This window comes from Hyposmocoma kahamanoa, unplaced genomic scaffold (assembly GCF_003589595.1).
Source record: "Hyposmocoma kahamanoa isolate Upper Pololo Valley unplaced genomic scaffold, ASM358959v1 99393, whole genome shotgun sequence".
Lineage (NCBI taxonomy): Eukaryota > Metazoa > Arthropoda > Insecta > Lepidoptera > Cosmopterigidae > Hyposmocoma > Hyposmocoma kahamanoa.
Window position 1 is genome coordinate 1 of NW_020655888.1, and position 12,844 is coordinate 12,844.

Consider the following 12,844-nt stretch of genomic DNA (forward strand, 5'->3'; position numbering starts at 1 on the left):
TTTTAGCGCGGACCCGACGTCCATATAATTGTAAGTCAATGGGAATAAAGATAAAATTACTAAATTTATTCCCACTATGGTACTGGCGCGCTGTGATGGCCGTTTTGACAGACATTCCATAAATTAGGCCCACATAGTGCCGGCACTTTCGTTCGGATGAGACTTGCTCCGGAAGGGAGTGCACGGAACTAGAGGGAATGAACGGGCTTGTCCACACGTGCGCAGGAGGCGCTGACCACGCTGCGGCGCGTGTTCGGGCGGGCGTCGCTCCACGTGGCCACGGCGCAGGAGGACCTGGCGTACGCGCTGTACGTGCTGGAGTACTCCTCCGGCAGGTTCTACAAGGCGCGCGACCACGCAGAGCGCGCCATCCAGATCATTGAGGTGATCGCTTCTATCTGATCTGTTCTATGTGATGATGTCTTTTTAACCGACTTTCAAAAAGGGGAGGTTCTCAATTCGAGTATATTTTTTTATGTAAGTATGTTTTGATTTTATGAAAATATTCCACCTCTAAGGGAGGCGAACTAGGGGATGAATCCGGCTTCGCGCACTTTTAGGTTACCGATTGCAATAAAACTTGGCAAATAGATGTAATTCCACGAATACTGTGTACTGAGATTATTGTTTTTTTTTAACGTACACACTCAACATAGCCTCGCACTAGGGAAACCCTGTGTCGCTGGTGCTGTGGACACATACATAAACAACCACAAATTACACCCAAACTTACGAGATAAATAAATGTAGGCCATACAAATATTTCTCCTGGCCCGGGGAATCGAACCTGGGACCTCTGCGTGGCAGTCCGGCACGGTAACCGTTTGACCACAGAGGCAGTTAAATTATTTGTAGTTAATTACTAAAGTTGTTTGAAGACGGAGTAAAATGACATTTGCAGGGTTGCCACTTTTCATAAAGTTTTAAATAGTTACGTAGTTGTTGTCGATAATTTTATCGATAGATTGTGAAAGAAGATAAAATATTGCCAAAAATGACAGAATTGTGAGTGTTATGACATTCTAATGACTACTAATTGCGTTATTGTCTTCTTTATTCTTATTTTGACAGTTGGCCTACTAGTAACAAAATAAAATTTTTATTCATACACATTTTGACGAGGATAGTCGGATTTGATCATCTATATTGAATTCAAAATTAAAAACTATAAAATATGTCTTATCTTTGTATTTTTCATAAATATAGTTCTAAAAGTACGTATGAATGAACGTATAGAAATTGACAATTTAAATAATCTTGTTCTCTTAAATGAATGAATATCGAGGATGATTCAAATGAAACAAGTTCGGATTTATTCCACAAATAGAATAGAATATTATCGACTGCAATCACTACCTGCTCGCAAGCGGGCAACACTTTTACGCTATATGTATCATGGTAGTAAAATATGATATTCAATAAAATAAATATCACAACATTATTTTGTAGAGCTTTTCCTCCAAAAATTACCATCGACCTTCAACGCCAATACAACGAACGTAATCTAACAAACGTGGTATTTTTTTCCAGAACTTGGTGCCGTCCGACCATCTGCTACTGGCCAGCGCGAAGAGGGTCAAAGCACTTATCCTCGAAGAGATCGCTCTGGACACTCCCGCTGGGCAGGACATGAGCGGTAAACACTTCTATGCATATTTATGCCGCCAAGCAATAATGTCAGTATTACTGTGTTCCGGTTTTGAAGTGCTGGTGAAATTACAGGCACATGGGCCTTGTTAACTTATGTCTCAGGGTGACGGGCGCGGTGGCAGTGCACCACAGATCTTTGCGATTTAAAGCCCTGAGTGGCACTGCAACTGTTATGGACAGGCGTGTCGCTTACCACCAGGCGCACGACTTGTTCGTCCCGTCACTTGGTATTATAAAAAAAACTGAAAAAGTAGATTGGAATTGTTTTTTTTTTTCAAACGAGCCGACGTTTTGGGCCTTTTATAGGCCCCATGGTTATGTCTAATATTGATGCCAATCACCTTGTTCGGAACTATAGTTACAAAATATCGAGTTCTTAGGTTTTCGCGATTGTTACACATAGGAAATGAAACTATATTTCCGAATTTAAATCGCGTATATTTGTTTTTTCAAACAAATCAACGTTTCGGGTCCTTTGCAGGTCCCATGGTCACGGTTCACTGAGGTAGTACAATCATCAACCAGTTATGTCTCATATTAATGCAAACCTTTACTTTTTACTTTTTTAACTTTTTATTTTTACTTTTTTTTTTTTTTTTTACTTTTTTTTTTCACTATAGTTACAAAAGTTATTAATTAAATAAATTATTTTTAATTTTACAAAGAAACATTCCAATTTACGCTACATTGTTTTACAAATTATTTTATTGTAATAATATGAATATTTGTTAAGAAACGTAGGTTTGTTTGAAAAACAAATATATGCGATTTAAATCCGGAAAAATAGTTCATTTCCTATAATTACAAGAGTTATTAATTTCCAATTCTATATTACAGAGCCGAGCCTGCTAGAGGAATCTGAGGCGCTGCACAAAGCGGCCTTAGCGCTTTCGATGAAAGCCTTCGGCGAGAAGAACGTGCAGACTGCCAAGCACTACGGGAATCTCGGCCGGCTCTACCAATCCATGCAGAAGTTCCAGGTACGAAATTATTAGTTGGAAATTTCAATGTCATTTTTAGTAATAATAATAACGCACACACTCAACATAGCCCCAGCACTAAGGAAACCCTGTATCGCGGGTGCCATGGACACACACATAGACAACCACAAATTACATCCAAACTCAAACGAGATAAATAAATTCAAACACACGCAACGCACGCAACACGGCGACGCAAAGCGCTACGTGAAAGAAAAAACACATGTGGTACTTTACTTCGTTTCTATTATGATCAAAATGATTCCACTGTTCCAATTTCCAAGGTACAATCGAGACTACATAAAAAATATAGCACACTAAACGCTATCAAGCCGGTTTTTTTTTATATATGACTCCCCGTTTGAATCCAGTAAACGATTTATATTTTAAATGTTTAAAAACAGAAATATAATCTTGTAAGTAACGTTAACCTAACCCTTTTTTTTTTTTTGACGGGGGGGAAATCTTTATGGATACCCCTGAGCCCAGGGAGACTCATGGGTTATGTGGGGACTCTCCCTCCAGACTGGAGGGCCTACCCCACTAAAACCCCCCCGGGTTTCCCTCTCGCCGGTTGAGTCGGCGCCGTGGGATCAGTGAACATTCACCACGACAACATTAACCTAACCTAATATTACAAATATTATAATAAGAGAATACCATTTTAATAACAAATTATAAAAGGTGACATTGCGTCGCCATTTATCGGAACACAATTTTGAATGAATCATTAAGTCATATTTTACTTAATTTAAATAAATTTTTAATTCTTATTACCGTAATATTTTTTTGTTACAAGAAACGAAATGAAACCTTATACCGCTGCAATACGGCCGCTACTTTTTTTGGAGAACTAAACAAACATCTCGAATTCGTCGTCGTTCAGTTATCAACCGCTAGATGGCAGCACATTGTTTGAAATTAAATATAAAACCAAAACGTCGTATAATAGATATTGATGGTATTGAACTTGCAACGATATGGCAACAGTGTAAAGTTTAAATTATATTAACAATCCAGTATTTGTTATTTCTTTCTAAATTAGAAACTACGACTGATCATTAAACTAACCAACTGCCTCAGTGGCCGAACGGTTACCATGCCACGCAGAGGTCCCAAATTCGATACCCAGGGAGAAATATTTATATGGCCTACATTTATTTCTCTCGTGAGTTTGGGTGTAATTTGTGGTTGTGTATGTGTGTGTCCATGGCAACCGCGACACAGGGTTTCCCTAGTGCGGGGCTATGTTGAGTGTGTGCGTTATTATTATTAAAATTGAAATTGTTTAATGATATTTGACCTCTGCATCGTTAGGGTAAGTTCCGAGAAGTCGAACACGTTAACTAATTAGTTAAAATTTTAACTGTTTATAAATCTTATCTTTTGTTATTTAAAACGGATATTTCACCATTTGTTATTTAGCCGGGCTTTAGTTGGTGGACGGCAGAGCGGTTCTGATTGTAATCGAGGTTGTGCATTAGCACTCCCATTGTTTTTTTATTTATTTTATTTTATTTATTTATTTGCAAACAATGTAGGTACAAAAATTACATAGGTAATAAGTACATACATACCCCTTTGGGGTGAAGCAATTAATTATTATTAAACGTAATATTAAAATTGTAAAAATAACAATAATAATAATAACATTTAGGAACTAATACATATAGGATCTTAAAATTATCATTAATAAACTTTAGATCATAGTATTACATAGACTTAAAATTACTTATCTGAAACTGGACTCTTTTAGCTTATAGGAGAGTTCATGAAGTCTCCCACATTGTAATAACATTTACTTAACAAGAGAGACCTCAACTTAGTTTTAAACACGTTGTCACTATCTACTTTCTTGAGGATGTCTGATATTTTGTTATAAATTAGTATGCATCTATATAGCGGGCTATCTCTAAACATTTCCAATCTTGGAGTTGGTAATACGAGCTTTGCGTTTCGACGTGTGCTTTCTACGAATTCAAAAAGATCCAAATGTTGTCTTACAAACATGGCACTTTCCAAAATGTATATAGACGGAAGAGTTAAAATTTTTTCTTTTATAAAATGTGGCCTGCATGTATCTCTCGGGCGTATATTGTTTACGATGCGTAGGCATTTCTTTTGGATGATAAAAATATATTCCGTTGTCCTTTCACTTGATATCTAAAACGGTAAGAGTTGGCAAGAGATAAAACGTTAATTTTTCGTTTTATAGGATGCAGAAACAATGCACCTCAAAGCTATAGCGATCAAGGAGGAACTGCTGGGCCCAGACGACTACGAAGTGGGACTCAGCATCGGCCACTTGGCCTCGCTTTACAACTACCATATGAGCATGCATCAGGCCGCTGAGAAGCTGTATCTGCGCTCGATCAGTATTAGTAAGTACACTTTTCATAATTCCTTTATTTGTGAAAACACAGGTTGTATAGAAGTTGACAAAATAAAAATTGTAACACAAACGTCAGACATACAAACATATTGAAGATTGCACTTCAACGGATTAAAATTAAGCCATTTATATCCACACACATGAAATACAGAATAAGAGGAAAAAGATTGTTGTATTGATTTGTGTGGGGGACAGTCTCAGCATTTACTGAGTGATAGAAGTCGCTTCGCACTGGTTTTCAGCCTTCTTCAGACTTTAGTAAACAAATTTGCGTTTTGGGCCTGTTCCGTAAACTTAGAAGACTAGGGGTCGTATTCTAGAACTCTACTCAATGCTCAGTCATGATTGCACTGGAAATACGACCCTAATGGCAGGGACTTGAGTATGATTTCGAGCGCTTTAAACCATACTCAAATCCTGACTTGAGCATTGAGTAGAGTTCTAGAATACGACCCTAGGTAATCTAGTACAATGTTATACTCCTAAAAAAATACTAAGTAATCTCTGTACGGAGTACTAAAAAAACCGACCTCAAATGTCATTCATTCCCTAGTTTGCCACCCTTAGAGGTGGAATATTTTGTATTGGGTACCACTTCTGATGTATCCTCTCTCCAATAAATAATCATCAAAATTGGTTCATATATAGAATCGGAGTTATCACGTAGGGTACATAAAAAAATGCAGTAGAATTGAGAACCTCTTTTTATTAAAAATAAATGAAGATTTTTAGTGGGGATTTCTGGAACATACCAATAAACATTTTAGAAACAAAAATATAACATTAACATTTTAGTCGTACCAAACCAAACCAATAATTTTCCGTGTAATTATAAATCTGAATAACTGATGTAACACAATGAATATAAAAGCATTTAATAGTTATTTGATAAGCAAGACTGCAAAGTTCTTGTTTGACGGGAGTGCTTGTATTCAAACCTGAGCAAGCCAAGGAAGCTAAGAATTCAAAAGAAGATTCCTTAACCACGAGACGCAAAACAACTTTGCTGCCGAGCGAAACACACAACTTTTCACCTCACTATAGCAAGGAAAATGGTAGACGAAAAAAAAAACAGTTGAATTTTAAAACATCAGTTTTTTTTTAATGAAAAGACAGGGGGATTCGCTCTGGGCCTTTTGGAGGGAAAATTGTCGTTTTTATTTTGACTTTCAATTATTTTGTGAAATCTAGTTTAAAGTGGAATAGGATAGTGCTATTGTGCCTTAATCGAAGATTAAAACGCGAAATTATACGAATCTCGAACTAAAATACCCGTATCGGCCCGTTGTTAGGAATCCCGAGTCAATCCAAACACGCCGCCTCAAATTGCCTATCCTCTTTGTGGTGACCATATTTACAGAAACATAATTAAACTTCATGTTTAGGCTGATGGCTTTGCCAAAGCCTTAATAAATAAAAAAATAAAAAAGACATAGTTTATTTTTATTTTTTTTTTTAATTTATTGCTGGTCATGGAAACAAAGTCCTTCAGTCCTCTTCAGTCTCCTTTAATCTTCGATTAAGGCACAATAGCACTATCCTATTCCACTTCAAACTAGATTTCACAAAATAATTGAAAGTCAAAATAAAAACGACACTTTTCCCTCCAAAAGGCCCAGAGCGAATCCCGACATAGTTTATCATTGGGATGCGTTCTGAATTTACACCTCATCAATTTTTATTCTTGCTTAAACTTTTATTTTGTGTGAATAAGTGATTATTGAAATTATTTTAGTTCTTCCACGAATCTAAATAATTTAATAAACAAAATTATTCATCGTAGTCAATTTAATGTCAACAATAATAAGAATAAAATATACCAACTGGTTTATATTACATAAATAAGCAACGTGTCGTACAAATCGCGTAGTTGAACGTGTCATTTATCTTTTTTTTCCACCTCATTATCTCGGAAAGGCTTTCTCTCATTAGAGGGGAAATGGGGGGCTTTTGAAGTTACGAGTACAGTTTTTACAAAAATTAATTTTATTTACAATAAGTAATTGATTTAAGTGAAAACATAATGTTGTAGAACCACAATGGAAAATATTTAATGAGGATCCCATTGACTTACAAATAAATGGACGACGGGTTTAATACACAAATCACGAAAAAAATGCCCCAAGTCAACCTATTTAAACGTAGTGACATGTAAAGGAATATGAAAAAGCTAAAACGTTGAATTTAAATTGTAATGTCATCGCAGTACTGTCTAATTTTGCTTGCTTCGCTGTCAGTCGAACAAACGAAGACTAAAGCATGTATGATGCTCTGTATACGGTTTTAACGCCCTATAAGTTCGGACTCTTTTTAGCGCGGACCCGACGTCCGTATAATTGTAAGTCAATGGAGGATCCCGATAATTAAACGAAGACATGGCTCAAAGGACTTGTATCCAAGCCAAAATTATCAAGAAAAAAATTCTCATTAGAAATCTGCGCGCAAAAGCGTTTTTTGCACGCTAGCATGGAAAATGTTTTTGAAATTCGAATTTGACAATGGACTGTGGTGCACCTAACTTCTTTCTATGAAAAAAAAAACCTATTGAAACGTTTAACAACGTAATATAAATCCGATGGTATATTTTATTCCTTCGCTATAGTGAGGTGAAAAGTTGTGTGTTTCGCTCAGCAGCAGTGTTTTTGGGTCTCGTGTCTGGAAACCCTCGTTACGTTCAGGATTCTATTTTTGAACTACTCGCTTCGCTTGTGGTTCAATCTTAGAATCTTTCACTTGTTCAGATTTCAATACGAGCACTCGACAACAACATTCAACACAATTTTGCAGCCTTGCATAACAATTACGCCTAAGGAAAACGAAAGTAAGGCGAGTTTTGTGTTTTGCAGGCCTGAAGCTTTTCGGCGAGCGGTACTCCGGGCTGGAGTACGACTACCGCGGGTTGGTACATGTGTTCACACAGCTCAAGCGCCACGACACCGCCGAACACTACACTCGGCTGCTCCAGCACTGGCATGGTAAGATACGCTACATTCTACACAGCATTCAATACAAAGGGCATCACACGGCTGTGGGACACGGAGGGAAAGTACATTATATATATTATGTATTATATATATCGCACTGCTATTACAATAGTGTTATAACTCAAAATATGTGAAATTCAAGATTAATACCATTATTGAACGTAAAATTTTATTCTTAACACGTCAATAAAACTGACTTTAGAATATTGTAAGAAACAACTAAAAGATATCTACTTAACACAAAATGAGACACGCTTTATGTGATCTAGTTCTGGCCAAAATAGTCCTTATTCAAAAATATGAAATTATTTTCTCTCTTTTATTTTGAAATATATTTGGCAAGTAGGAAATTGTTTGTAATAAACTGTAACCTATACATACATTTAAATTATCGACAAATTATACATACATATTAGGGAAACAAGTAATTCGTTTTTCGCCAATTCTGAGAAAATACACTTTCGAGTTAACACACTTGTCGCGAATTATGTCGCGATTTAGTATTAGTTTTGTAATATCAAGCATTAATAAATTTAGTCTATTATGATACCTAAGAGTAGGGAACTAACACGGCAGTACAGGCATCTCTAATAAAGGTGAGACATCAGGCGTGCACTGGTTGCACTCCCAGCAGACGCCTGATATCTCGGCACTACAGTTGTTAAGTTTGCACAATATTTATTACTAACTTAGATACAGTATTTGTTGACTAGACAGCCTGAAGATAGAGTATGAGGAATCAGTAACAGAATTAGAATGAGACCGCCGCTTGTACTAAAGGTATAAGGGGGCGTGAAGCGGTGGCAGAGGAAGGGCTGTAGGAGTGTGTGTGGAGGCCCATCATAGGGATCAGAGGATTCCACTAGTTCAGATCCAGAGGATCGATATGAGGTCAAGGACCTATTAAGGACAATTATAGTAGTCCTATGAAGTAGAATCGATACTCTATTTAAAGGTTGTTGTGATAGAAAGAATGTCGCATATGTAATTTACATTATGATTGAACCTTAGGCGTAGCGACAACACTATTGTATAGATGTAAGATAGTTTGCGTCATAAGCACGGACGTAAAACTGCGAGACAGAGGCGCTACCTGCAGGTTACGGAGGGTATCGCGTGCTCCCTCTGCCGGTGGACCTGGACGGAGTCTGGGTGGGGAACGGTGGTGGTAGGCGAAAGTGGATACAGTGGTGGTTGGACTCTCCGGCTGCACACACGCTGCAAACTAGATTTAGTCGTTACGCCGTTTTGAAGTTATCAAGGTGTTTTACTGTGCACGCTGAAATAAGCTTATACCTGTGGCGCCATTTTTTAATTTCGAGAACCACAGCTCCTAGCTTAGATCTGCACCCAGAAAAAGTCGTGTTTTAGTCGCAAAATTTTAGAATTAGTCGCTCCTTTGTTTAGAAGATACAACCGATTTGTTATTTGAAGGTTATACCTTTCACAATCTGTCGATAAAACTGTAGACAACCACAAATTACACCTAAACTCACGAAGGAAATAAATGTAGGACGTCCAAATATTTCTAGCGGCTCGGGAATCGAACCGGAGACCTCTGCGTGGATGTCTAGCACGGTAACCGTTCGACCATGGAGGCAGTTATACTTAATTCTAATTAAATAAGCATTTGACTTGGTCGATAATGACGTTATGCTTAGGAAGTTATCAGGAGTAGGATTCACTCCACACGTAATACAATTCTTTGCCAGCTACATGAGTGACCGGCAGCAGTACGTAGAATACGGTGGGCATAAGTCTGAACCTTATTTCACCAGGTCAGGTGTAAGCCAGGGCAGTAACGGGCCGCTGGAGTTTATAATAATGATAAACGATCTGCCGCAAGTTGTTAAGGACGCGAAATGTTTATTGTTTGCTGACGACCTTAAACTGTATTTGCCCATACGAAACTCTGAAGATTGTGGTAGATTGCAGGAGGATATTAACAGAGTAGTGAATTGGAGTAAGGGAAACCGGTTGCAATTTAACACCTCGAAGTGTGTGACAATCACTTTCTCTCGCGCGCGCACTAACCTGTCAGCCATCATTACGAGATTGATTGGTATTACTATGACTAGAGTGACCGAAGTCAAGGATTTAGGAATTGTACTGAATACACACCTAACCTTCCGAGATCATATTGTTAGGGTATGTAAAAAAGCGCACAGGAATCTAGGTTTCATTCTTCGTAGGGTTCATGGCTTTACAAATAGTAAAGCGATAATCGCCTTACATAACACCATGGTTAGAAGCCAGCTTGAGTGTAATGCGGTCATATGGCGCCCGCATGAAACTAAATACGTGGTCATGTTGGAGAGGGTACAAAATAAATGCTTCTATATGAAACAATACAGCGTTTACCCATATTACCCTCTGATGTAGGAAAGATTTCCAATACGGACCTTCTGAAGCAAATAGGCATGTGTGTTCCGGACGGATACGTGTAGCGTCCGCGACGGCCTCATCTGCTGGCCAACCTGCTGAACAAGGCGCCGTTGACACACGCGCTTCGTATTCTCAATTTGGTGGCCAATAACGTAGACATATTTTGTTCTTTGAGTGAACTCACAATGGTAACTTTGTTTGTAATATGTTATGAAAATATATAGATTAGTTATAGGCAGATATTTCATCGCATTAGGTAAAATCCTGTAGTGATAGTTTATAAGTATTGATAAATGAATGAATAAATAAATCTATTATTAAAGCGACATCTCTAGTCAGCTGCTGGTAGCTGTAAAGGCATCAGGCTGAGTGAAGAAATAGATTACAGATGGCGCTACGGTCGTTATCGCTACGTTAACAGTCGTTAAAAAACCAAAACAAAGATCTGCAACAAGCATATAGAAAAATTTTTTGTTTTGTTGGCATAGCGTCTGGCTCGGTTTGCTAGAAGATGATGGTTCGAATCTGGGCGGATCGAAGGACTTTTTCTGAGTGTTCGACTTTTATATTAATAATTATAACAAACTATAGTCGTCACCAAATAAGTGGCCAAATTTGACAGCTAAAGAAGGCGTTACTATGTAACTTTGAATGCGATCAACGAAACAATAAACAAACAACTATAATTACAAATTTATAGCATAATTGAGTTTTAAAAAATTACATAAATTTTATTTAAACATTATATATAATGTGACACAACATATTTGAAGTACAGATATCGCACGAATTTCAAAATAAAATGCAATTTTGAGTTACTCCGAAACGTCCTGAAAGCATTTACGTCCTCAAGCTATTTTTTCTTAAATAGTAGTGTTGTAAGCAATTTATCGCCGAATTTCACCGAGTCACTTCAATTTCTCGGAAAAAATATTTACTTATGTAGTTGTTTTAGTTATGAACATACTTATTTACACTAAATTCTCGTAATAAACCATTTGTGAATATTATAAAATCAAAAGAATTGGATGCAATTCATCGGAATGTGGTACAATTTTACGAAAATAAGAGGAATTGCTACAGAATTGCAAGGAATTCTGTAAATGAATTGCTTTTAACTAAATTGGTTCGTGGGGTTTTTAGGCCCCCTGAACAACAATGAACCGAAAAATAATCTAAACAATCACAAACTCTTAAGATTTTGAATCGATTTCTCGTGAAAATCGTATAATGTGATTGATATTCAATCACGTAAATATTATTATTGTTAATTAAATTTTTATTGAATTGATATTCAATTATTTTTTGTGAAATTACTCCACTAGTTTGTTATAATGATTAATACAGTGAATAGCGACATCTCTCGCCAGGACTGGTAGCTGTAAATGTACTAACTGGGTGATAAATCGGTCATAGATTTCTCATAGATGGCGCTACGACTAAAAAGTCGTTGAAAGACCAAGTACAAAGACACGACGCAAGCACATAGAAAAATTCGTGAGGTCCGTTGGTTCGTTCCGTGGCTTAGTTGCTATAGCGTCTGGCACGGTATGCAAGAACACGTCGGTTCGAATCCGACCGGATCGAAGGAATTTTTTCTGAGTGTTCGATCTTTGTATTAATAATTATTATTGTTATTTAGGTATGTTTTGTATTGCAGAGCTTCGCGAGCAATCGCGCGCGGAGCAACAGCCGTCAGTAGGAGACGAACAAGTGATGCCTCTGCATGAGCTGCAGAGCAAGTTCTTCGCCGACGAGTGAAAGGCCGCGACGCGGCACCTGGCGACACCCAGTCACCATACTGCATGTGTAAATAACGGTCTAAATAACACTACACTTCTATATTTTGTTGCCCTTTTTCGGAGGTCCGTTGCACTCGTTCCAACAGCTCTCTTGTGCATCTACTTGCACTTGCTTCCACACGTTAGTGAATGATGATGTCTACTAGATACAAGTTGGAACAAGGGCAGCGTGGATCTTTTTTCCAACAACTCGATGACCTTCAAATTGAAGACCTCTAGGGAATCTGAACTTAATTTGTAATATCAAAGACGCAATTATTATTAACAGATCTTTCCCTTTACGCCTTCTGTTGTTTTATAGAGAGGTGGTAAGGCAACATTATAGAAAAATGTCTTACTAAGGGAGACACCATACTTACCGATACGAATTGGCTTAAGCCGGTTAGAAAAAGCTTCATTCCATGAAACGAAATGAAAATTTCCGAAGATATTTTTTCATTTAATAAGGCCGGCCACATACAGTCTGAATTCCGTTTCGATATTTCGAAGGCATAAAAGCACATAAATCACGGACTTGTCACACGCATACAGTAGTATATTCGAATTTTTTCTCATTTCGAAATTCCGTATGGTGGCTTGTGTATTTGGGATTCCTCAGGAAAAAAACAGTCCCGAATGTAAGTCTTCCATAGATTATACAAGGTCGCAACA

The 12,844-nt window shown here is 37.6% G+C and overlaps 1 protein-coding gene across 1 annotated transcript; it reads left to right on the forward strand.

Moving 5' to 3' along the window:
* Positions 1 to 225: 225 nt before the first annotated feature.
* Positions 226 to 12,617, forward strand: LOC113239074 (amyloid protein-binding protein 2-like; the record flags this gene model as incomplete). Its single annotated transcript, XM_026475942.1, has 6 exons — positions 226 to 384; positions 1,531 to 1,636; positions 2,488 to 2,630; positions 4,846 to 5,011; positions 7,869 to 7,997; positions 12,052 to 12,617. Coding segments are annotated over 6 exons (804 nt in total), but the record flags the coding sequence as incomplete, so codon positions are not given.
* Between the last annotated feature and the right edge of the window lie 227 nt (positions 12,618 to 12,844).